The 27,774-nt window shown below is 40.9% G+C and overlaps 1 protein-coding gene across 6 annotated transcripts in view; it reads right to left on the minus strand.

The window, feature by feature from the left end:
• Nucleotides 1-27,774, minus strand: part of SVEP1 (sushi, von Willebrand factor type A, EGF and pentraxin domain containing 1) — a 401,736-nt gene that overhangs the window by 64,757 nt on the left and 309,205 nt on the right. For 5 of the 6 annotated variants that reach the window (XM_056519354.1, XM_056519345.1, XM_056519336.1 and 2 more), the window contains 6 exons: nucleotides 26,886-27,558; nucleotides 20,923-23,708; nucleotides 19,355-19,571; nucleotides 15,289-15,444; nucleotides 7,286-7,349; nucleotides 698-871 (listed from right to left, as the gene is read on the minus strand). In XM_056519354.1, the coding sequence (XP_056375329.1) occupies nucleotides 698-871; nucleotides 7,286-7,349; nucleotides 15,289-15,444; nucleotides 19,355-19,571; nucleotides 20,923-23,708; nucleotides 26,886-27,558 (4,070 nt within the window). The remainder of the gene's footprint in view (nucleotides 1-697; nucleotides 872-7,285; nucleotides 7,350-15,288; nucleotides 15,445-19,354; nucleotides 19,572-20,922; nucleotides 23,709-26,885; nucleotides 27,559-27,774) is intronic. The other variant, XM_056519382.1, reaches the window with a different exon arrangement.

Below are 27,774 nucleotides of genomic sequence, written 5' to 3' on the forward strand. Positions count from 1 at the left end.
GAACGATCCGGGCGCCTACCTATTGTGATGAGCATAAGGACATCCCTTTTGTCCTTATACGTGACCAGCAACAGGTTTTTATGGATAAGGGCACGGGTTTCACCCCTGGGGATTGGCACCTGGAGGGGATCGTTCAGGAGGCCTCTCTGATTTTTCTGCACTTTCCCAGAAGCGGACGTAGATCTGGTGGTGAGGGATTTGAAGAGAGGGATAATAGTATAAAACTTATCAACGTAAAACCATTATCTAGTAGTGGGTGCAAAAGATCCCACACAATCTTCCTGCTGACACCCAGAATGGGGAGACATTCTGGGGGTTCAATATGGGAATATGTTTAGAAGAGTGAGGGAGGATGTTCTCCCCTGTATGGCTTCAGATGATGTCACAGCCTGCTGGGTAACGCCCCTTCCCAGTCTGTGAATCTGACTAAGACTGAGCAGAAAATACAGAGCAATATCAAGGTAGAAAGCTAACAAATAATAAAAATAAAGGCAGGGGGTGGTTTATCATGATGGGGGGAAGTGAAATTTAACAAGATCATAACATGTACTCTTTAAATGAATCTGTGTACTTAGGAAAGGTAAGCTGTATTTTAACCTGTTGTTTTTGTGTAATTATTTTGCCTAAATATTATTGGGATGATATCTATCTGAACCAAATGTATTTTTCTAAATTAAAGATGCACTTAGCTACTTACTCACACACGTAGGAGGAGATGGACGCCATTGTTTATCCACATGACAGATCCTACGGCTTGGTCCATTCAGTTCATATCCTTGGTTACAACTATAGTGAATTTCATCTTCAAAAAAATAATTAGTACCGTGGATAAGACCATTCTGTATTGGCTCAGGAGGGTTGCAGAAAATCCCTAAAGAGAAAACATTTTAGAGTAGTTATTAAAACAAATAAGCTGAAATATAGTATTGACTACATTATGCATTAGTTATGTTTTATGACATTGATGTACGGTAATTCTGTAGTTCACAGGAATTCACATAAGAGAGACACATAATGGACAAATGTCCTGACTTGGATCAGAGGGCACAGGTTAAAGGTTCAAAACGTATGACTGCGGCTGAGCTGGAAAAAAAATGTATTTACTGGTGATGAGTTAGCATCATATATTAAAGAAAAAATAGTGGTAAAAAAAAAAATGTGTATTCTTCCAAACACCACCTTTCCCATTGCTTAAATACAGACATTAAATTTCACACTACTTCAATATCTGTAGACTATTACTCAAAATGCTATGCATGCTTAAATAACACATTGCAAATAGTAAGCTAAAGGTGATCCTTTTAGTCATTTTTTATCCATAGGCCAGTAACCATGAGAAAGGGCATCCTCTAAGTCTAGCTAAAACAAGGGTTCACCTTCATCACAAACAGGGATCTTTACTGTAAGAGCATTGGGGGAGATTTATCAAAACCTGTCCAGAGGAAAAGTTGCTAAGTTGCCCATAGCAACCAATCAGATAGCTTCTTTCATTTTTAACAAGGCCTTTACTAATCTGTCGCATGTGTCGTTTTTTTTTGTGTTGCACGATATTAAATTCTGTCGCGCGGGAATAAAAAGTGTTGCACTGGAAAAATAAAAATTAAACCAAATAAATAAAATAAAGTTACTCTGCACAAGTATGTAACTTTACATACATGATTGTTAATGGGTTAACAACCCAAAAGTTTAAAAAAATATATATATATTAAAAAAAAATTATATATATAAATTAAAACAATCCATTATTAAAGCGTTGAGGGGTTAAAAATGCTTTTAAAGTATAAAACAAGTAATTTAATCATGAACCACAATGGTCAGCTGTCCCTTCCTCAAAAACACTCCATTTTTCCATTTTCACTCGACCCCTGGGCTGTCGGTTTTTCAGAGTTGAGACATCACACTTTTTTCAGAGTGATTTCACAATTACTCCGAGTGATTTTTCCATTTTGTTGGGTTAATGCCCATTTTTGAGTAAACCACACCCATTTTGTAGGTTAAATTTAACTCTCTGAGTGTTTTTGAAAATGTAGGTTGTGTGCCTAAATTTTGGGCGCAGATTTGGTCGCACGTGGGATGCGACCAAATTTTGGGCGCAATAACCGAGAAAAACCGTCGGTTCTCCTTCAGTAAATGAGGGCCAATGTTGTGATTGTTGATTCATGAAAGGGTACTCTGGCGTAAAGCATTTTTTAAAAAAAATTTTGCCTGCATTTAGCAAAATGAATTTTAATAATATGCAGAAGGTAAGAATGATGCTGCAACTTACCAAACTTTCAGGCTTTATTTTGGGATCACTCCCACTTACTACATTACTCCTACTAAGAAAGTTAAGAGGGCTGTTACCCACAGTTCATATACTGAAGTCTGTCATCATCTTGTGCTGTAAGGAGGCTGTTTACCCTTCATAGAAGAATTATTATTTTTTTTTTAAAGTTATTTTTCTCTTTTAAAGGCGATGTCCATGTTGGGCCCTCAAATTATCGTGATACCATAGATCGTTATGGTATTACTACTATTGCCAGCTGGCCCTGCACTTGTATTTTCATTCTTCCTGTGGTTGCTTCAAATGAGATCCTGTTTAGAGATGAACCAATCGAAGCTGACGAACCTAAATTCGTTACAAACTTCAGGAAAAATTTGATTTGCAATGAATGTGAATATTGCAGCGATTCTATCGTGCAAATCGCTTCATTAAACTCCATTTACTGCGGTCCAGGCTCCAGGGCATCTAAAATGGCGGATCCACATGTGAGTACATGGGGCAAGGAATGCAGGGAAGGCAGGTAGGCGGGATAACCCTGAATCACATGAAGGATGCAGCCTATCAGCAGCCAGTCATCCCTGTGATGTCACAGCCCTATATATTCGGCAGCCATTTTGCGGCTCGTCATTTGATTCATTACACTGCATAGAGATAGGATGGATATCGCTGTGTGTGTTACACAGAATTTTTTTATTTTTTTTGCAGCAGCGTTTCACCTCCTAGTCATCTGAGCCTTCTGTTGGACACAGAGCACAGCGTTTTTGCACACAAATTACTTACTGCAGCGATTAACCCCTCAGTCACTGTGAACAGCATTGTATCACAGAGAGGGGCAGAGAGTTGTGTGTTGCCTTAGCTGCAGAAAGGTTTTCAGAGGAGGGAGAAATATTTTTTAGGGCAAATCTGTGTCTTTGTTACACAACTGGTCTGCTGGTTATACTAGTCCGTAGATGGTATAATCCATACCCAACAGTCCATTCCTAATAGTATTTGAGAGAGAGTCTTTTTGAAATTTTGGGTTTAGTACACAGTGACTGTGTCTGCAGCACTGTTGTGTGCTGCCGGTGTTGTGGGAATTTTTTTTTTTTTTTAGCTAGCGTACTGTAGCATATTTTTCTGCCCTCATAAGTGCATACCACATACGTACATCTAAGTAGTGTACTATTTTGTACCTGTTAATCTGTCAAGGGCCTACATACTGTGAAAGGACAGACAAAAGTACTTACCAGCTGGTGTTTTACAAAAATACTGAGTTTTTAGGCGTACTGTAGCACATTTTTCTGCCCTCATCAGTGCATACGTACACATACATACATCTAAGTAGTGTACTATTTTTACCTGTTAATCTGTCAAGGGCCTACATACTGTGAAAGTCCAGGCAAAAGTACTCACCGGCTGGTGTTGTACTCAGATACTTTTTTTTAAGGGTACTGTAGTGCATTTTTCTGCCCTGACAAGTGCATATAACATACCTACATGTAAGTAGTGTACTATTTTGTACCTGTTAATCTGTCAAGGGCCTATATACTGTGAAAGGACATTCCAATAGTACACACGTGCTGCTGTTCTAGACAAATACTGTTTTAAGCGTAGTGAAGCGCATTGTACTCCCCTCATATACGCAATAAGTACGTTGGCAGAGTAGTGCCAGGACATGCACAGTGGAGTGGCAGAGGCTTAAATTCATCAGGCACAGGCATAGGTCGCAGCAGAGTAGGTGCGTGTGGCAGCCAAAGTCGCAGCAAGAGGTCTGAGCTCCCGGTGTCAGCTAGCAGTTGTGATTGATCGGTTCACTCGGCCATCCACTTCATTCCAAGTGAAATCCGACACCCCCAGTCAACAGTCGGTGGGTTCCTCAGACTCAACCCTCAGTTGGCATGGCCCTCATGCTGCTGCTGCCACCTCCAGGCTCTGCCATTGTGCTGCTCTATAGTCTCCTCATGCTAATGCTATTACTTACTAAATGTAAGTAGTGTACTATTTTGTACCTGTTAATCTGTCAAGGGCCTATATACTATGAAAGGACAGCCAATAGTACACACCTGCTGCTGTTCTAGACAAATACTGTTTTAAGCGTAGTGAAGAGTATTGTACTCCCCTCATATACGCAATAAGTATCTAAGTCTAAGTATCTAAATAGTTTGAAAGGACAGACAAAAGTAATCACCGGCTGGTGTTTTACAAAAATACTGAGTTTTTAGGCGTACTGTAGCCCATTTTTCTGCCCTCATCAGTGCATACCACATACTTACATCTAAGTAGTGAACTATTTTGTACCTCTTAAACTCTCAAGGGCCTAGATACTGTGAAAGGCCAGGGAATTTAAACTCTCAAGCATAGTGAAGAGTATTGTACTCCCCTCATATACACAATAAGTATCTAAGTCTATGTATCTAAATAGTTTGAAAGGACAGACAAAAGTAATCACCGGCTGGTGTTTTACAAAAATACGTGTTTTTAAGCGTACTGTAGCACATTTTTATGCCCTCATAATTGCATACCACATACGTACATCTAAGTAGTGTACTATTTTGTACCTATTAATCTGTCAAGGGCCTACATACTGTGAAAGTCCAGGCAAAAGTACTCACCGGCTGATGTTGTACTCATATACTTTTTTAAGGGTACTGTAGTGCATTTTTCTGCCCTCATAAGTGCATATAACATACCTACATGTAAGTATTGTACTATTTTGTACCTGTTAATCTGTCAAGAGCTTATATACTGTGAAAGGACAGCCAATAGTACACACCTGCTGTTTTTTTCTATAAACTATTTGCTCATATATACTATGGTAATACACTAGGATCGTGCTCCTCTCTCTTTTTTTGTCTCTTCAGTTAAAAGTATTTGTTTAGCATGGATAAGCATTTTAATTCAGACCCCAGAATCAGACCCCACCATAAAACAAACCCCAGAATCAGACCCCACCATAATACAGACCCCAGAATTAGACCCCACCATAATACAGACCCCAGAATCAGTCCCCACCATAATACAGACCCCAGAATCAGACCCCAGTATCACTGCCCGCATAATACGGACCCCAGAATCACACCCCAGTATCACCGCCCTGCATAATACAGAACCCAGTATCACTGCCCTGCATAATACAGACCCCAGTATCACCGCCCTTCCTAATACAGACCCCAGTATAACTGCCCTGCATAATACAGAACCCAGAATCACCGCCCTGCATAATACAGACTTCATCATAATACAGACCCCAGAATCAAACCTCACCATAATGCAGACCCCAGAATCGGTCCCCACCATAATACAGACCCCAGTCACCACCCACCATAATACAGACCCCAGAATCAACCCTCACCATAATACAGATCCCAGAATCAGACCCCACCATAATACAGACCCCAGAATCAGACCCCAGTATCACTGCCCCACATAATACAGGCTCCAGAATCAGACCCCACCATAATACAGACCCAGAATCAGACCCCACCATAATACAAACCCCAGAATCAGACCCCAGAATCACTGCCATGCATAATATGTAGATGACTGTTATTGGGATCTGTAGATGATACACTGTTATACGGGGATCTGTGGATGACAGACTTATGGGGGGGATCTCTGGATGACCCATTTATGGGGGATCTTATGATGATACACCTTTGTGGGATATGCAAATCACACACTGTTATGGGGGTTTCTTAGATAACACACTTATAGGGGGATCTGTGAATGAAACATTTATGGGGGATCTTTGAATGATACACTTGTGCGGGATCTGTGAATTACACACTTAAGGGGGAGCTGTGAGTGAACACTGTTATGGGGAGCTGTGAGTGAACACTGTTATGGGGGAGCTGTGAATGACACACTTATGGGGGAGCTGTGAATGACTGTTGTTATGGCGGAGCTGTGAATGACACACTTATGGGGGAGCTGTGAATGTACACTGTTATGGGGGAGCTATGAATGAACACAATTATGGGGGAATCAGTAGATAACACAGTTATGGGGATCTATAGACTGACAGAGACCAGAGCCTGTCAATGGGGCAGGAAAGCTGCTGTCAGAGCCAGGAGCTGAGCTTAGTGTATTCCACAGAAACATACAGACGACTTACTGGTCTGTAGAATTGACCTCTTACCTCCTTCAGACACCTCACTGCGGCTGGTACAGAGCTCAGAGCGATCCCCCTCCCCCCTCCATACTGCCGACAGACAGCGGAGCATGTCAGCTGAAAGGTGACAGGGGAGGAAAAGATAGAAAACTCTCTCTCTTAAGTTGTTCCCAGAGCAGCACAGCAATAACCAAGCAGGAATAGGGAGGGGGAGGGATACATCTTCCATCGCTGGCCGGATTTTTTAGCAGCTGCTGAAAGTGACAGTGTCCTGGGACTACCTGCAGGTCGGCACTCGCTAGCATGCCACTCAAATGCACCCTGCGTGCCATGAGTGGCACGCCTGCCAGGGGTTGCCGACCCCTGCACTATTTGGTCTCCTGATACTGATGCCACCTCCAGGCTCTGTCATTGTGCCGCTCTGCGGCAGTAATTCTAATAGCGATGCCTGTAATATGCATGTCATACTGAATAACAGTATTATTTCACTACCCCAGCACACTCCATATGCGTGTTAGAACACAGCAAAGTGTTCTAGACCCCTATTGAGGCTCTCTGTAGGCTAGAAATAGCTGTTTTTAATATAAATTTGCTGCAAATAAAAAAAAAAAACGGAAAATTAGGTGAATCGGCCAAATCAAATTTTTCTAAAGTTCGCTCATCTCTAATCCTGTTGTGTTCTATTGTCCTCTGTAGGATTCTATATGGCACCATATGGCACCATATAGAAGTAATACAGAGCAGCACAGAGTGTCTATGCTATGCGCAGAGTGTCTATGCTATGTAGTACCTTGTGAATGTTCTGCCATGTGTATGTCAGCAAAAAAACAACATTAGCAACATTAGTAAGCAACATTTATCATGGGTAATTTATGTTTATACAACACTCTTTCGAGTTTTTAGCAGTTTTTGTAACAAATGTTGAAAATTACTTTTGCATTGAGGTTCCACTCCACTCCATGACTTGTTAGCCTCACAGACTCTTTCAACTGGACCCTAAAAAGAAAAACAAAAACTAATAAATAAACATAAGAATGAACCTTACACATTGTGCAACTCAAGGTAATGTCAGTTATTTTAATTTAATTTATGTGAATTGATGTTTTAAAGTGCATACATGAATTATATTTTTCCAAGAGGAGAACAATTCACCCATGAAAATTATATTCTGTTGGTATAAACACTATTACTGACAATTTTTGTATGAACACTACAAGGGTTAACAACTACCTGAGAGTGCTGACTGATAACTAAATGCCCTGAGTGATTGAACCAATTTTGATTCTAATTGTAGATCTCTATGGTGCTGCCAGTTGAGGTCTTTAGCTCGGAAGTCAGGTTGGTACTCAGTATAGAAATAGAAATGTGCCCATATTACACTTTTGTGAAAAATGTCCGTGACTATGTTTTATTCTGTGTTTTATAGCATTTTTCCATGTGTTTGGAGATTTTTTTTTTACCCTGTGGCAGTTTTTCACTGCCTTCAGGGTACCACTCCGTCAGTCGGATGCAGAGCAAGGGTTAATAGCCGCCAGCAGCAATCACCACATGTCGGCTATTAACGCCGGCCCTCAGCTACAGGAATCAGCTGGGGGCCAGCCAGTATGGCGCGGGCTTGAGCCCGCACCATACACTGCTTGCCATCTCATCACGAGCCGGCTCGTCCTCCGACGGCAACCAGTTAAGGAGGCCAAACAATATCCAGCATAACACAGCAATGTATACTGTCCCTGCTGTGTTGCAGACACAGCTCATGCTGGGCAGGAAGTATTCATCGTATATCTCCTGCCCAGCAAGAATTTACAGAATAAAAGCATGCACAACAAAAATGTATGCTAAAAACATACAATGTGAGCTGAGCCTCACTTAACAACCTGGCTCCTGTCTGTAGCTCTGCCTCTAGTAACATCATCAGGGGACAGGAGATACACGATGTATCCATGCAAAGAGGAAAAGCCGCACTGCCCTCCATTCAAAGAATCCACCCAATGGATGTATCCTGCACACTTAACACTCCTATCCTTAAATGTCTCTGCTGGCGATGTGCTCTTTCACGAAGACTAATAGAGCTAAATTCACACAAAGAAAAATTAGATTGTACTCACGGATAAAGAAGGTATGGTTTCTTTGCAGTCAGGTCATGGACACACACAAAGGCCGACGGGCCGTTTCACGCTATGTCTAGCGCTTAATCTTGACCTTGATAGGCCTTTTTGTGTATCCACGACATGATTGCAAATAAACCGTACCTGCTTTATCTGTGAGAGCCATCTAATCTTTCTTCATGTGGATATATGATGTATACCTTCTGCCCAGCCATAGCCGCGGGCACAGCTCATCCCTGCTAACACAGAGACAATATACAGAACTGCGCTTTGTAGCACTGGATACTGTATGGCGACAAAGGTAAGTAGTGATGCTATGCATCACTACTTACCTCCCAAGATGCCAAAACTATGGCAATTTTGCTTGAAAAAAAAAAGATTAAGCAAAAGGCAAAGATGAAAGACAAAAAGTACAAATTGGATTTGGCATTTTATATTTCCCTTACTGCCAACATCTGGCTCTGGCAGTGTTGACATTTTATTGGATGCTTTTACTCAAAAAAATCAAGTGAGAGCCCAGCCTGTAAGTAGAAGCATGGGTAAAGGCATTCCTTACCTTCCTGGATCTGTTCCCACCCTTGGCACTTAATATTCAGTTGCAGCACAAAGCCATAATATAGCTGTGTATGGAGAGTATCTCAATGACTATTGAGATATATTTGACTCAAAACCGGATTTCCCCTTAATAATTGATTGATTCCTGTTGATAGCAGTTTGAACCCCACATTACACATGTAAATTCAGCAAACCATTGAGGTCTTCTCGCAGAATGTAATTTGTAATTATTTTCTTAAGAAATTGTTTGCACTGTTCCTTTAAACAACAGCTAAAATTTTACCGAATGTTTCTGAGAATCTTGAAAGCAGACTATTAACTCACTTCCTCAGAAGTGTGCTTATAATGTGCAAGAAACATTTGGCTTGTTTGAAATATGCCTAAGTGTAATATATCATCAATTACTGTATTTGTTGGGCGCTCACTTCAGATCTTCTGTTCCTGTAAATTAGGCAACATTTGGATGCATTAAAACACCTTCTGCTGCATTATGTAAAATATAATGAATGTTGTAAATGTGCCATGGGTGAGATAGTAGTTTTAGGTTAATAAGTCAGTACACAAAAACATAGGTGTAACATAAAAAGCTAAAACACATTTTATACACTACTAGCTGAATACCTGGTGCTGCCTGGTTTTTCCTACCTAATCCTTGTGGGGGAGAAAAAGCAACAAAGGAGGAAGCTTTTGTCCTCATATCCGGTCCTTAAATCCTTGCCCCATATCCTCTCCTCATATCCCAAACCCAAATCCCCTCCTCATATTCCGACCTCATATCATGTTCTCATATCTGAACCTCAAATCCCGACCTCATATCCCGACCTCATATCCCGTCGCCCATATCCTGTCCCCATATTCCGTCCCAATATCGCATTCTCATATCCGACCTTATATCCTGACCTCATATCCCGTCCCCATATCCCGTCCCAATATCTCATCCCCATATGCCATTTCCATATCCTGACCTTATATCCCCTCCCCATATCCCAACCTCATATCCCAACCTCATATCCAGTTCTCATATCCAGTCCTCATATCCCCAAATCATATCCCGACCTCATATCCTGTCTCCGTATCTAATCCTCATTTCTAATCCTCATATCCCGTCCTCAGGTGGGTCTGAGTTATGATGAAGATATTGTAAGCTGATAATAAAAGGGGTGTGGCTTAAATGGCAGGCATGTCTTTGCGAGATGGGGCATGAAATGCGGGGATGGTGTGGCTTGCCAGCCGGACTGACACATTTACCAGGAGATGCAGAGCTTGTGGAGTAAGGTACCAGAAGTCCTATATACTTGCATGGGACTTAAGACAAAAACCCCATCCTTCACATATGGGGGTAGGTTAGGGTTAATTTAACTATTATATATTTTTATTTGACATATAAGTAACATGTGACCAGGTATTATCGAAATATCTCCAGCCGTACGGAAGTTATGCTGGAACATACATTTCTTATAGATTTGCATTGGACTTTAAACAAAACCCCTGACTCTCACAAATGGGGGTAGGTTAGGGATAAATTAACTATCCTATATTTTTAGTGGAAATATTAGTAACATCTGATTGATTACTATCGAAATATCTCCAGCTGTTTGGAAGTTATGCCTTAACATATATTTCCCATAGACTTGTATGGGACTTTAAACAAAAACCCTGACTCTCACAAATGGGGGGTGGGTAAGGGTTAGATTACCTATCCTATGTTTGTTGTTGACATATAAGTAACATGCGTACCATATTTCATGTTGATATCTTTAGCCGTTTGGAAGTGATGCTGGAACACACACATTGTGGGATTTTATCTATACACATTGCCAGTTTTTTCCTTCCTAATCCTTGTTAGTGTCTCTGTGAGGACTCCAAATACAGGATGTGAGGGCAGGACAAGCAGGGCTCTGTGCAGGCTCCTGGCTTGTCAATCATCCTGCTGTGTGAGCCGGGAGCGTGTCACAGAGCCTCAGTGTGCAGAGCCCTGCTTGTCCTCAGTGTACAGAGCCCTGCTTGCCCTCAGTGCACAGAACCTCAGTGCACAGTGCACAGAGCCCTGCTTGTCCTCACTGCACAGAGCCCTGCTTGTCCTCAGTACACAGAGCCCTGCTTGTCCTCAGTGTACAGAGCCCTGCTTGTCCTCAGTGCACAGAGCCCTGCTTGTCCTCAGTACACAGAGGCCTGCTTGTCCTCAGTACACAGAGCCCTGCTTGTCTTCAGTACACAGAGCCCTGCTTATCCTCGGTTTACAGAGTCCTGCTTGTTCTCAGTGCACAGAGCTCTGCTTGTCCTCAGTGTACAGAGCCCATAGATTTGCATTGGACTTTAAACAAAACCCCCGACTCTCGCAAATGGAGGTAGGTCAGAGATAAATTAACTATCCTATATTTTTTGTGGACATATTAGTAACATGTGATCGAGTATTATCAAAATATCTCCAGCTGTAGGGAAGTTATGCCTTAACATATATTTCCCATAGACTTGTATGGGACTTTAAACAAAAACCCTGACTCTCACAAATGGGGGTGGGTAAGGGTTAATTTACCTATCCTATGTTTGTTGTTGACATATAAGTAACATGTGTACCATATTTCATGTTGGTATCTTTAGCCGTTTGGAAGTGATGCTGGAACACACACATTTCCTTCCTTATCCTTGTTAGTGTCTCTGTGAGGACTCCAAATACAGGATCTGAGGGCAGGACAAGCAGGGCTCTGTGCAGGCTCCTGGCTTGTCAATCATCCTGCTGTGTGAGCCGGGAGCGTGTTACAGAGCCTGAGTGTGTAGAGCCCTGCTTGTCCTCACTGCACAGAGGCCTGCATGTCCTCACTGCACAGAGCCCTGCATGTCCTCAGTGTGCAGAGCCCTGCTTGTTCTCAGTGTACAGAACCCTGCTTGTCCTCAGTATACAGAGCCCTGCTTGTCCTCAGTGCACAGAGCCCTGCTTGTCCTCAGTGTGCAGAGCCCTGCTTGTTCTCAGTGTACAGAGCCCTGCTTGTCCTCACTGCACAGAGCCCTGCATGTCCTCAGTGTTCAGAGCCCTGCTTGTCATCAGTGCACATAGCTCTGCTTGACCTCGCTGCACAGATCCCTGCTTGTCCTCAGTGTACAGAGCCCTGCTTGCCCTCAGTGCACAGAACCCTGCTTGTCCTCAGTCCACAGATCCCTGCTTGTCCTCAGTGCACAGATCCCTGCTTGTCCTCAGTGTACAGAGCCCTGCTTGTCCTCAGTGTACAGAGCCCTGCTTGTCCCCAGTGCACAGAGCCCTGCTTGTCCTCAGTGCACAGAGCCCTGCTTGTCCTCAGTACACAGAGCCCTGCTTGTCCTCAGTACACAGAGCCCTGCTTGTCCTCGGTTTACAGAGTCCTGCTTGTCCTCAGTGCACAGAGCTCTGCTTGTCCTCAGTGTACAGAACCCTGCTTGTCCTCAGTTTACAGAGCCCTGCTTGTCCTCAGTGTGCAGAGCCCTGCTTGTCCTCACTGCACAGAGTCCTGCTTTTCCTCACTGCACAGAGCCCTGCTTGTCCTCAGTGTGCAGAGCCCTGCTTGTTCTCAGTGTACAGAACCCTGCTTGTCCTCAGTGTACAGGGCCCTGCTTGTGCTCACTGCACAGGGCCCTGCTTGTCTTCAGTGTACAAAGCCCTGCTTGTCATCAGTGCACATAGCCCTGCTTGTCCTCACTGCACAGATCCCTGCTTGTCCTCAGTGTACAGAGCCCTGCTTGCCCTCAGTGCACAGAACCCTGCTTGTCCTCAGGTCACAGATCCCTGCTTGTTCTCAGTGCACAGATCCCTGCTTGTCCTCGGTTTACAGAGTCCTGCTTGTCCTCAGTGTACAGAGCCCTGCTTGTCCTCAGTACACAGAGTCCTGCTTGTCCTCAGTACACAGAGCCCTGCTTGTCCTCGGTTTACAGAGTCATGCTTGTCCTCAGTGTATAGAGCCCTGCTTGTCCTCAGTGTACAGAGCCCTGCTTGTCCTCAGTGTACAGAGCCCTGCTTGTCCTCACTGCACAGAGCCCTGCTTGTCCTCACTGCACAGAGACCTTCTTGTCCTCAATGCACAGAGCCCTGCTTGTCCCACCCACACTTCCTGTATTGTGTCTCTGAACAGAGACACACAGGCAATAGATGCAGGGAAAATACAGCATTTTTTCACCCAAAAATATAAAAGATTTTTAATCAGTGTATATTACAAATATATATATATATATATATATATATATATATATATATATATATATAATAGTATAATGTTATTATCTACCAATTTAAAAAGTTTTTGCAATTGACAGGTACACTTTAACCCCTTAATGACGCAGGACGTATATTTACGTCCTGCGCCGGCTCCCGTGATATGAAGCGGGATCGCGGCGCGATCGTGCAACATATCGCGTCGGTCCCGGCACTCATCAACGGCCGGGACCCGCGGCTAATACCACACTTTGCCGATCGCGGCGATGTGCGGTATTAACTCTTTAGAAGCGCCTCTTCTAAAGTGAAAGTGACCCGGCTGCTCAGTCGGGCTGTTCGGGACCGCCGCGGTGAAATCGCAGTGTCCCGAACAGCTTACAGGACACCGGGAGGGCCCCTACCTGCCTCCTCGGTGTCCGATCGGCGAATGACTACTCCGTGCCTGAGATCCAGGCAGGAGCAATCAAACGCCGATAACACTGATCAAAGGCGTGTTAATACACGCCAGTGATCTATGCAAGAGATCAGTGTGTGCAGTGTTATAGATCCCTATGGGACCTATAACACTGAAAAAAAAAGTTAAAAAAAAGTGTTAATAAAGGTCATTTAACCCCTTCCCTAATAAAAGTTTGAATCCCCCCCTTTTCCCATAAAAAAAATAAAACCGTGTAAAATAAAATTAAAATAAACATATGTGGTATCGCCGCGTGCGTAAATGTCCGAACTATAAAAAATATATCATTAATTAAACCGCACGGTCAATGGCGTACGCGCAAAAAAATTCCAAAGTCAAAAAAAGCGCATTTTTGGTCACTTTTTATACCATTAAAAAATGAATGAAAAGTGATCAAAAAGTCCGATCAAAACAAAAATCATACCGATAAAAACTTCAGATCACGGCGCAAAAAATAAGTTCTCATACCGCCCTGTACGTGGAAAAATAAAAAAGTTATAGGGGTCAGAAGATGACATTTTCAAACATATAAATTTTCCTGCATGTAGTTATGATTTTTTCCAGAAGTGCGACAAAATCAAACCTATATAGGTAGGGTATCATTTTAACCGTATGGACCTACAGAATAATGATAAGGTGTAATTTTTACCGAAATATGCACTGCGTAGAAACGGAAGCCCCCAAAATTTACAAAATGGCGTTTTTTCTTCGATTTTGTCGCACAATGATTTTTTTTTCCATTTCGCCGTGCATTTGTAGGTAAAATGACTAATGTCACTGCAAAGTAGAATTGGCGACGCAAAATATAAGCCATAATATGGATTTTTAGGTGGAAAATTGAAAGGGTTATGATTTTTAAAAGGTAAGGAGGAAAAAACGAAAGTGCAAAAACTGAAAAACCCTGAGTCCTTAAGGGGTTAAAGATAAATGATGGCTCCATCAATGGCTGTACCGATGAATGTAGACCATCACTTACCTGTATATGGGGGAAATGGTCTAAGCAGTATGCTGGCAAATATTAAAACACAGTCTAGTTAATGGGAGCAATAGGTAATAGAGTGGGTTGATGATTCTGCCCACCTACTCCAGTATGCAGCTCCGAGTAAAATACTGGAACAAGCATTACATAGACTGGAAATTTCTTAGGGTAAGTACCATTCAGAGATTAATTCTGCATGGAAAATACAGAATCTCAGCCACACAAGTCCCATTTTTGAAAGCCTCAGAATAAGTTATCAATATTACAATAGTCAGGATCCAACTCCCAGCACCCCTGTGATCACCTGTTTGAAGGAGCTGCAGCACTCATGTGAGCTCTTCAATCTCCTCAATAAACTTATTTTCCATTTACCTGGATAGGACAATGCCAAAGTACCTGGCACAGCCGCTACAAATAGTACAGTAATGGAAAGTACAAGTATAGTAAGTGCTTAATTCGCTTCAGCAATGGTGCCGCAACACCCTTCAAACAGCTTGGGGGTAGTGCCAGGAGTCAGACCCCTATCAATCAATCATGCAAATAGGCCATCACATATTAAAGCTTGAAAGGGTTAAATACTTTGCCTCTCAATATGCAAATGTTTACATTTCATTATTAAAAATAACAAAATAAATAAAATGGATATGTGTATATGTACTTACATGTATTTCATATCCAGCATCACATTGGTACACAATGGAAGATTTGTAGAAATATTGTGTACCAAGCACTGTGCCATGATTAGGAGCAGGAGGTTGTCCACATGATATAGGAGAACATATGTCATCAGTCAAAGGAGGTAACCAGTTACCATCTGTCTAAATGATAGAACAAATGTTATTTTAAATACTGTGATTTGAACAGTAACACAATTTTAAAGGAGAGGCTGTGTGAAGGAATCCAATGTACAGTATATTCATACTTCTCAGTCTACAATAGATAATCAGTCTTAATAGGAACCTACAGCAGTTTGCTTGAATACTGTTGCTTTTTAGCGTACCTTTTGCGTTATTATTTTAAAAAAAAGAAGATATGCATGTACAATAACAGAATGTTGTAAATCAACAACAAATCTCAGAGCAAGGTGACCACTGGACATTCTGTAACAACGACAGTTCTAGAAAATGTATCAAGACTTACACTAGAAAAATGGTATTAAAAAGTTGCTAGTTTCTGTGCAACATTAACATAACAAGGTTTGCACAAAAAATGTATGACTATTTTAAAGCAAAAACTGGCATGTAAGCAGGGTAAAGTACACCAGAGTCCACAAGAAAGCAGTGGAAAAACTGCTTGTCTGAGAGACCCAAACAGTACTATCTATGAGGCCACAGTCATTCCAGTCACTGACAATAATCATCTAAACTCTGCACAGTATTCCTCAACCATTCTGTTGCCCGGTTTCAAAGAACATAGAGCAAGAGCAGCAGCAGTGAAAGGAATATCTGGGTCATCATAAATAATCCTTAAAGGGGTACTCCGATGGAAAACTTTTTTCTTTTTAAATCAACTGGTGCCAGAAAATTAAACAGATTTGTAAATTACTTCTATTAAAAAATCTTAAAGGAGTACTCTGGTGCAGAGTACTCCTGCTCCGTCCTGCCCGGGCTGCAAAAAAAATGAAAATAAACCATCACTCACATTCCTGGGTTCCTGTGGAGCGCCACTACAGGGAAGTCAAATCCTGAAGTCAAATCCGGAACCTCACAACCAAGGCCCAACAGACCTGGTGGTACCAGAGGTGGTATGCAAACAGAGACAATACTGTCTAAAGTAACAGTTGAGAGCACCCAAGCCAAAACACTTGATGAGCAAAGACTTTAACGCTATGTTTAGATGAGGGAATGTCCGCACGGAAATTCCCCTGACAGCAGAGCGCTGGCTAAACATGCTGGCGCTATGAATCGTTTGGAAATGTGCTGTCTTATAGACAGCAATGCATTTCCCTGTGAAGTCCGCAGAAAGAATAGACATGTCTTTTCTTTCTGTTGACACCGGAATCTGAATTTCCACGCCAAATGTTTCCGGCACGGAAATTCTGCTATGTGAACAGCGCAGTAGAATCCCACTGAAATTAATGAGACTCTGCTGCTGAGGAATGTCAGCTGCGCACAGAAATTCCATCATGTGCACATAGCCTAAAACTCTCAGGAGAAACGAGAAATGTCATACACTTCTCAATACCGAATACTGTATAACAAGAAAAAAAAATCAGATCACCAAACACAGCACACAAGCAGGATAGTCAGCTTAGAACTGCAAATGTAAGCCAGAAAGTGGATCAATAAATAGCCTGATAACAGGGAAATAGCCACAGCCAGACCAAAGGAAAAACAAGGTATGGAGCAACAACACTGGCATAAACAAAGCTACCGCTTCCTAGCAACTGGCTCTACATCAAAGAGCAGAAGATGCATGGCAGGAGTTCTCTCTTAGGCTGCATTCACATTACGTTTGCAGTCTACGGCTTCCGGGTGGACCTAAAACCTGTGGTATACTACGGTTTTAGGTCCGGTCACAAAACCGGATACAGGGCAAAAATGAGTCACTATTTGGCTCTGGTCGGCTCATTAAAGTGAATCAGAAGCTGCGCAGGTCCGGCTGGGATACGGGAGTGCCCAGTCCTTAAAATCCCCAGCAGCCGAAGGCTGCAAACATAACATGAATGCAGCCTGACAGGGGCAGGGATAACATGAATTATATAATACTAATATTAATTATGTATTTATCATTCTGATGCAAATCAGAATCATGTGTCAATAAAATTGTAAATGAATTTCAATGAAATCAATTAGTCACCCAGGCCTACTTTATGTCATACTTCGCTACTCGTGGTAACGTGAGTTGGGCTACAATTTGTTTCCCAATCAGGGTGCTTCCAGCTGCTGATAAACCACAATTCCCAGCATGCCTGCACAATCTTTAGCTGTCCGGACATGCAACAAGTTGTAGTTTTGCAGCAGCTGGAGGCACCCTGGTTGGGAAACACTGGTCTAAAGAATAGTGGTTACAAACCTGGAAATCTGCTTGCAAGAATTCTGAAACTTCTGTGATGCTGGAATTATCCAGTAAAGCATATTTGGTGTCTGGTTACCACTCTGAGGGGGTATCTTATCAAGGGTGGTATAGATGAATGGTTTTTCTAGACCTTTAATTTGTGTGGTGGTAGTGTATATGTGTGCCTAATACATTAAATGGTCGCATGGCAAGTGATAAATATGGTGCTAGCACACATTTTTTTTATTACTCCTCTGCAACTTTTTAAGCTGTTTGCGGTAAAATGTGCGACTTTTTGCAAAATGCTGTCCACAGCCAGTTTTGTAAGCCAGGTCTTGGCTAATGTAGATATGCAACAAATTGAGGGCTTTGCGACAAATTGTGCAACAAATCGTACATGATAAATTCACTGCAAAATGTTTAAGGGGTACTCTGGGAAACTAAACCCATAGCCCTTCCTTTCCCTCTCACCAATCTATTTATTTGTCTAAATATCATTCATTAGCTATATAGATCAATTTTCCTCTTTCAGCTGTCACTTACATGCAGGGAGTGAGAGAAAGACATCATTATCAGATGCTATTTGTCTTGGTGCAAAGGCCTCACTAAGAGTAGTCCCCACCCTCCTGGAAGACAAACACCATGTGATTTCTGTCTTGTCTAGGGGTCTGTCTTCACAGCCACAGGATCTGTATGGAGGACTGTATGGAGGATATTTAAATAAAAGGACAGAAAACATACTACTCGACTCCTAGAAATTCAGAATCCTCCTTATTGCTGCCTAGTAAACAACTACTTCAGGGTACGTCTACACTTGGGTATTCTGCTCCGTATTTTGCTGCAGATTTTCTGCTGCTGTTTTTCCTACAAGTCGGTAGGTAGGAAAATCAGAAGAATAAAATATGCTGAAAAATATGCAGCAAAATACATATATGTGAATGTACCCTAGGAATGGAAGAAAATAGAAAATAACTTTTCGATGTCTAATAGCAACTCAGCTGGTACATGAAAAATGATAAACTGGCATCTATTCAAGCAGACCATCTGGACTCCATGGATAGATTATGTTTTTCCTTCTTAACACAGCAGAAATCTAGTCTTAATATAATAGAGCATAACCTACTCCTCCCCCTTATGCCTTTTCCCCTGTTTTTTTTTTCACAGCTTTAAGTTGACCCTTTTCAGGACCCTTATTTATTCTTGAACAGTTTGTGAATCTTACATGTTATATCTGTTAATTTGCATTGGTCAGCACAATGATGGATTGTAATTCTAACTGACCATTGTTATTTTATAACCAGGTGATGGGGAGATAATACTAAGAGTACCTTTAGTGTTGCTGATCTCTGTTAACTCAGATAATTACTTTTTTTGTTATCAGCTCAAGTGTCATAGAGGCGGTGCTATAGGAAGCAGTATGCCCCACCCCTTCCCTCTAACTTTAACTTATGTACACAATGAACCCTGCATGTCAGTCTTGCAGAGCAGAAAGAGATTTTATCCATTTACAAACAGGGTTTAGAAAAACTAAGCATACTCTCAGTTTTATATCCCTAGCACCTACCTTCTAAGATCTGACAGATTCCATGTCTTTTCATGTTTTTTACCTGTCATCACACTTATTTTATTGTAAAAATGCAAAACTAACATAAATCATGAACTGTGCTAGGAAATTGCATATATATTGTACATATACATACACATGTATCACATATAAACACATATATTTACCATACAGGTTGAAGTGCTCGGTCCTGATAATGTATAACCAGTTTTGCATATGACTGTTACAGTTTTATTTATATCATAATCTGCCTTGATTTTTACTGTATCTGACTGCAATTTACACTTTCTTGGCATACAAATAATTTCCTCTGTTGACCAGGCTCCATCCTCTAAACAGCTTTTTATTGCAACATCCCCATCCATTATATAGCCATCTTCACATCTGTAATACAAAAGTATTATTGATATATGAGTTTATAGGTGTCTTAGGCTTCTTTCACACTACCGTCATGTTCCTGCATTATGACAGACGTTTTTTTGCTGAAAAAGGTCATGAAAAAATAAACAAAATAACTGAACAAAACGGATGCTAACGGATGACCAATGTCTGTTATTTTAACGGGCATTCTGTCAAAATAACAGACATGTTCCATCCCTTATCACCCGTTATTTCATCCATCTTGCACCGTTATAGTCCATTATTTTATGGCCGTTATTTTATTTCCTGGTTGTGATGCTGTTCTGAGCGTGTGTAGTACAAATAATGGCTCATAACGGACATTAAAATAACAGGCACTAAAGGATGTCAATTGTGAACATCTGTCACCCATAGACTTCAATGTTAAAATTTTTACGGTCCTTAATCCACTGTTATTTTTGATGGGACAAATATGAGTGCATGCACTGTCTTTTGTGCCGTCAAAAATAACAGCCAATAGTCATAACAGGTCATAACTGGTGATGAAGGATATTCCAAAAATCCCATTCACATGAATGGTATATTTTGACAGCCGTTTAAGAGACTTTCAGACGGGAATTCATGATGGGTTTTTACAGGTGACCAACAGTAATGTGAAAGGGGCCTTAGGCTTCTTCCAAAATATAAGGGGTTAGTTAATTGTTGATGGCGTACATGTAAAAAAAAAAAATACCAAAGTCCAAAACTCTGCATTTTTGGTCACTTCATATACCATAAAAATAAATAAAAAGTGATTCCAAAAGTCCCATCAAAACAAAAATGGTACCGATAAAAACTACAGATCACAATGCAAAAAATGAGCCCTCACATACCCCCATATGCGGAAAAATAAAAACCGTTATAGGGGTCGGAAAATGACAATTTTAAACATTGTAATTTTGGTGCAGGTTGTTATAATTTTAAAGTAGTAAAATAAAATAAAACCTAAATAAATTGGGTATCCTTGTAACCATATGGACCTACAGAATAAATATAAGGTGTAATGTTTACCGAAAAGTGCACTGCGTAGAAATTGAATTTTTTTTTTGTTTCGTCGCAAATTATGTTATGAAATAAGTGATGTCATTACAAAGTAAAATTGGTGACGCAAAAAACAAGCCCTCATATGGGTATGTAGGTGCAACATTTAAAGCGTTATGATTTTTAGAAGGGGAGGAGGAAAAAATGAAAGTGCAAAAACAAAATAGTCTGGGTTCTTAAGGCCAAAATGAGCCTTGAGGCGTAAAACACATGCAAGGACATGGTCAAAGGTGAACCTTCACTAGGTGAATGTCAAAACATATTGCAACAAACAACAACAAAAAAACAAACTTACCGATATTCAATCACACTTCCAAAACTGTAGGAGTTGCCAGTTATTTCAGTGTTAGGAATAATGGGTGGTGGTCCACAGGAAAGTAACTGACAAACAGGGTAGGGTTTACTCCACTTTCCTTCTTCTGTGCACACAAGATCGGGTATTCCTTGCATTACATAGCCAGTGAGGCAAGTGTATTTGATTGCATTCTCAAGTGTTGAACTACTTCCATTGATGAATGCATTTGGAATTATAGGTGGAGGACCACAAGAAACCTTTCCACAATATGGAAAGCCTGAGCTCCATTTTCCAGCAGACTCACAACTTAGTTCAGAATTTCCAAACAGTTTGAAGCCATCATGACATTTGACTGTGATTGAATGGCCACAGCTTAAGTCATCCCCAATAACTTTAGCATTTTGGACAAATGGTTTAGGGCATTCACAAGGAAGACAACTGGGGGCATTTCCACTCCACAAGCCACTTGCTAAACATTGTCGTGTTGGACTTCCATGTATTTCATAACCAGAAAAGCAAATATATTGTACATATTCATTGTAAAGAAAGCCTGAACTGTTAAGGAAACCATGAGAAATATCTTCTGGAGGACCACAGTCAATGGCAGCACACAGTGGAGGCTTTGCATCCCATGTCCCATCTTTTTGGCAGGTAAGTTTTGATGCCCCTTCCAATATATATCCATCATTACACTTATAAATAATACTGCTTCCAACCATATATTCTGTCCCTTCAATCTGCCCATTATCAGCAGCTGGAGGTGCTTTACACATGATTTGTAAACATTCTGATATTGTTCCACTCCAGTGTCCATCCTCAAGGCAGGTTATGTTACTATCCCCACTGAGCTGGAAGCCTTCAAAGCACTCATACTCAATATGTTTTCCGTACCGATAATCATTCCCTTTGACTTGTCCGTTTATCAAGGCTGTGGGTTGACCACAAGAAATAGGAATGCAGATAGGTTCTTCCCCATCCCATTGTGTATCTTCTTGACATGTTCTTTTGCTAGAACCATGGATTTTGTACCCTGGGTCACATTTATAATATACAACACTCATATATGAGTAATTTGAGGCTTCTATGTGCCCATTTAGTATCTGGTTAGGTGGCTTGCAAAATATGACAGCACACTGTGGAATATCTTTACTCCATTTCTTAGTAGACAAGCATGTGCTATTCTCTGACCCAATAAGTTCAAATCCTTCTTTACATTTATAATAAATAGTGCTATCAACTGAATTATCTGCATAGTGTACCATGCCATTTTCAGGAGCTATAGGAATCTTGCATTCAATTGGTAAACAGACAGGAGCACTTCCATTCCAAGTACCATCTTCCTGACAATACAATAGGGGTGTTCCAAAAACTTCATAGCTATTGTAACAAGTGTATAAAATAAAAGTTCCATACAAAAATTCTGATATATCATTGTTTTTATCAATAACTGAATAATTACCTTTGTGGTAACTATGTAGAGTGACTGGAGGTTGGGTGGTAAGTGAGGCATCATACATTTTAAGCTTCAGGTCCCCATTTATTATTTTGTCTTCATATATACTATACTGCCCAAAGTCAATATGTGGTGGGAGACCACAATCTGTATGCACACACAGTGGAGTAGGACTGGACCACCCTGAATCTTCACAAGTAATTATGGCAGGTCCAGTCAACTGAAATCCAGGCATACAACTATAAATGATCATGGCTCCATACCTATGATCAGCTCCTTCAACAAAGCCATTGTGAATAGCTTGAGGGGGATCACAGGCTATCTCTTTACAGGTAGGGGGTTCAAAATCCCATGCTCCTGTTTCCATGCAAGTAATAATAGGTTGTCCTTCAAGTCTAAATCCTTTATTACATGAATAGGTTACAGTTTGTCCATAATGAAGGCTGTGTGAAGAACTTTTTCCATTTGGAATATCTTTGGCTCCAGGACATCTGACAGGCTTACATACCGGCAGACCACCCAACCAGTGTCCTAATGGTCCACAAATTAATGTAGCATTTCCTAATAACTCATATCCAGGCTTGCATGTATAAAGAACTGTGCTCAGATAAGTCAGTCCTTGAACATCAACAATTCCATTAGGAATTTCATCTGGTTGAGGACACTCAACTGGAATACAGCTGGGAAGTTCTGGACCCCAACTGCCATCAGCTTCACATATTATTTCAGATGGTCCCCGAAGCAAAAAGCCATCCATACAGGTATATTGTATTGTAGATCCGTAATGAAGAGAAGGCACTGATTTGGGGTCTCCAAAATCAATTTCTGGTGGCTTAGGACAGAGAACAAGCTTACATAATGGGAAAGAATCATTCCAGTGCTGTGATGGTAGACATCGTAAAACAGAGGAACCTTGGAGAACATAGCCCTCTCTACAGGAAAATCTCACAACTCCTGTTTCATTAGCAACTTCTTTAAGTACTAGCTGGTTTTGTAATAGTGGGGGTTCTTGGCATTTTGATGGCACACAGGTAGGTAACAGTTTTTTGTCCCACTTTCCATTCTTCTGACAAGTCCAGCTCGTTTCTCCAATAAGTTCATAGCCCTCATCACATACAAATTCAATTTTTGAACCAACATCAATAGTTGCTCCTTTAATGTCACCATTTTTTAGAGTTGGTGGTTTTTCACAGCTAAGTAGAATACATGATGGTGGAGATTCACTATACCACTGTTTGTTGGACTGGCATACTCTTTTACTGCTCCCGATTAGTTTGTATCCAGGTTTGCAGGTGTAAGTTACCGAATCCTCAAAAACAACCCCTGTTTTATTCTGAAGAAAGAAATACAAATGTTGATTTAAATATTGTCAAAATTGAAATGCTTAAATATGCAACCATATGTATCAACTTACTTTAATATTTTACTTAAAATCTTAGTGTTACCATCAGTTTCTTGTTATTCACTGCTATAGAATACTTGGAAGCCAGTTCCCTTTGCTGTCTGAAATGATTCTATTTTACCGGCTGCTGGTGATATTAACCTCCAGCATCATTATGATTCCTCACACAAGAACCAATCCCTAAATCACCCAATGCCAAGCAGTTTCATATTGGCAACATATAAAAATGCATTCAATTTGCCTCTAGCTGCCAAGAAATATAGGTCTGGAACACAAAGTATTTCACATACTATCTCTATATTTTTACTCTATGGGCTTTTCTTTTAGAAAACTTTCATTTACTATTTATAACATTCCACAGTAAATAACCTTGAACATTGAAAAGCATGTGTCCACATCAGATCATTTTACGATTTTCATATAGAATCGATCTACATAAAAAAGTTGAGTAAAATTGTAAATATACTGTATTACTTGCCTTGTATTTATCCTGCACTACAGTCTATTTTATACCCCAAAGCTTCATGTACAATACTGCAAGCATGAGAAATTATATCTTATATTACTCAATTCATCTTTTTCTGGTGATTTGAATTATAAAGCTAATGAAACATTATTATTTGACAACTTGTGTGCAGTCTAAACCAATCATTGGCCGAGAAGGACAATTCCTGCTCCAACATGTCGTCCTGGAAATAGCTACATGTAGAAAGCAGCAAGGGAACAGAAGTCGCAACACTGGGAGCTGCAGGGGTCCGAGGAGGGTAAGCATTGTTTATTTTAGCAGCACTACAATAACTGTAAGCAGGCTTTGTTAGCATGTTATGCTATCGCCCTAATTATTATAAATTGTTTTACAGGTTTGGAATATAACAAGTTTGGAATATAACATTAGTTTCTCCCATGCCTTAGAGCAGTTGACCGAGGGATGTAGGACATTTAAGGATCGTCAGAACAAATTTTTAAAAGAATGACTAAAATCCCAAATCACAGCTTGAAAAATGTTCTCTTTACACCAGGCTTTCACAGCAATTGTCTCTGACAACAAGCTTAGTTTCACTGACAACCAGCAGAACTGTATAAATAGGCTATTATGTTTGCTATAACTCAGAATTAGTACAATATTCTCATAGATGAGTTCTATATATACATATAAACTATATTGTTTACACAAAAAGACTACAATATACAGGGTGGGACTTTTAAATGGATACACCTTAATAAAATGGGAATGGTTGGTAATATTAACTTCCTGTTTGTGGCACATTAGTATATGTGAGGGGGAAACTTTTCAAGATGAGTGGTAACCATGGAGGCCATTTTGAAGTCGGCCATTTTGAATCCAACTTTTGTTTTTTCAACAGGAAGAGGGTCATGTGACACATCAAACTTATTGGGAACTTCACAAGAAAAACAATGATGTGCTTGGTTTTCACATAACTTTATTCTTTCATGAGTTATTTACAAGTTTCTGACCACTTATAAAATGTGTTCAATGTGCTGCCTACTGTGTTGGATTGTTAATGCAACCCTCTTCTCCCACTCTTCACACACTGATAGCAACACTGCAGGAGAAATGCTAGCACAGGCTTCCAGTATCCGTAGTGTCAGGTGCTGCAGAATGGGCAAAACAAAAATTGGAACAGGACCCTCAGTTTACGCAGAAGATTTTGTTCAGTGATGAGGCAAACTTTTATGTAAATGGGGAAGTTAACAAACAAAACCACCGCTATTGGAACACAAAAAATTATGGTATGGTGTGGTATATGGGGTACAAAGATAGTGGGGCCATTCTTTATCAATGGAAACCTCAATGCCACTGGATATGCGAAATTGCTACATGATGATGTGTTTCCCTCTTTATGCACTGAAGTTGGCACGTTCCCAGATTTTTTCCAGCAAGATTGTGCACCACCACATTATGGGTGTCAGGTCCGAGCATTCCTAGATTAACAGTTTCCTGGAAAGTGGATTGGTCGTCGTGGGCCAGTTGAATGGCCCCCAAGGTCTCCCGATCTGACCCCCTTAGACTTTCATCTTTGGGGTCATCTGAAAGCAATTGTCTATGCTGTGAAGATACGAGATGTGCAGCACCTGAAACTACGGATACTGGAAGCCTGTGCTAGCATTTCTCCTGCGGTGTTACTATCAGTGTGTGAAGAGTGGGAGAAGAGGGTTGCATTGACAATCCAACACAATGGGCACCACATTGAACAAGTGGTCAGAAACTTGTAAATAACTCATGAAAGAACAAAGTTATGTTAAAACCAAGAACATCATTGTTTTTCTTGTGAAATTCCCAATAAGGTTGATGTGTCACATGACCCTCTTCCTATTGAAAAAACTAAAGTTGGATTCAAAATGGCCAACTTCAAAATGGCCGCCATGGTCACCACCCATCTTGAAAAGTTTCCCCCCTCACATATACTAATGTTCCACAAACAGGAAGTTAATATCACCAACCATTCCCATTTTATTAAGGTGTATCCATATAAATGGCCCACCCTGTATAACTGAATCAAGGCAAACACCTGGTTCGGGCGGCTGGGGTCATGACGCTATGCCCCCTCGTGACCTCACAGCACACCCTCTCCATTCATTTCTATGGGAGGGGGTCCCTCTCGTATGGGGGGGGGGGGGGACCCTGCCCTGGAGATCAGACATCCTATGCCATATCCAAATAAACATTGCAGTGACTTGCTGGTAAAAGTAACATTTAAAAAAAATTATAACTTTTCATACACCCTCACATGTGCACCTCATCCCTTCCAGTAGCTCAGGTACTTCCTTAAGAAAATGTGGCAAGTGCGGATGCCTGGTTTACTTTCTCTAGGACTGCAAAAATATGACCTCTATATAAAGCCACAAACCATTTGTACAAAATTTTAACTTTTCATGTGTTTCTTAGAAGCCACCAGTTCGAAAGTAATATCTAAAATGGCTGCATTTCCTGGCACTGCTTTCAATTTAACGTTCACTGCAGGTTCTCCTTAATAAGTATGAGTTCTCTTTAAGAAAAATAATTGACCTATGCTAGAAATAAACAAGCATAATACATTGACTTTGCAAGCAAAATACTATCAAAAGAAAAGAAGTGAACACACACACCTCTATGACACCATTTTCGAGCTCAGGTGGTTGGCCACAGGACACTGGATGACAAGCAGGAAGTCGACCACTCCATTCTCCAGATGCCTGACATGTCCGTTTCTTCTCCCCTTTTATGTAGTACCCTTTATTGCAACTGTAAGCTACCACTGCATCAAAGCTGTAGTTATTTCCACTGACATAACCATTTTTGATACCAGGTGGTTCTCCACAACGGACTGGGATGCACTGAATTGTTGTAGGTGATGGGTTCCATTCTCCACCACGTAAGCACTCAATCTTGGAGGATGTGTTTAGTATGAAGCCTTCCATACATTTGAAGCTAACTGTTGTGCCAGAGACAAATTTTGCTTTGCTACTTGATTCCAAAATACCGTATGCAACAGCGGGAGGTTTCTCACAAAAATCAGCAATACAATAAGGCATGTCCTTGCCATCAGGAGGTACCCACTTTCCTTGAGCATTACACAGCATTTTACTGTTGTCAGCCATACTATATCCATCAAAACAATAGTAATATGCAGTGTCTCCATAAAGTCTATGGGCACTGTCTGAAGAAGCATGATCAACGTTTGGAGGCTCGTCACACAAAACAGCCATACATTGTGGAATATCCTCACTCCATTTCCCAGTTGTTAGGCAGGTAATAGTTTCTTGACCAACTAGATCGTAGCTGTAAGAAGATAAAAGGTAACAAAGTTTGCATTCTATTTAATGATGCAAAATGTGCCGATGCTCATTTTAAAGTGAAAAGTCATCTACTACCTTTCATTTTGTCTTTATAATATGTTTTTATAGGGTTTGCCAGCTCTATATCATGTTCCAAGCTAAAGTATCAAAGAGGTGATGCTGAACTGCAGCATACAAGACTCCTCCCTTACCTAGCCCT

This window comes from Hyla sarda, chromosome 1, assembly GCF_029499605.1.
Source record: "Hyla sarda isolate aHylSar1 chromosome 1, aHylSar1.hap1, whole genome shotgun sequence".
Lineage (NCBI taxonomy): Eukaryota > Metazoa > Chordata > Amphibia > Anura > Hylidae > Hyla > Hyla sarda.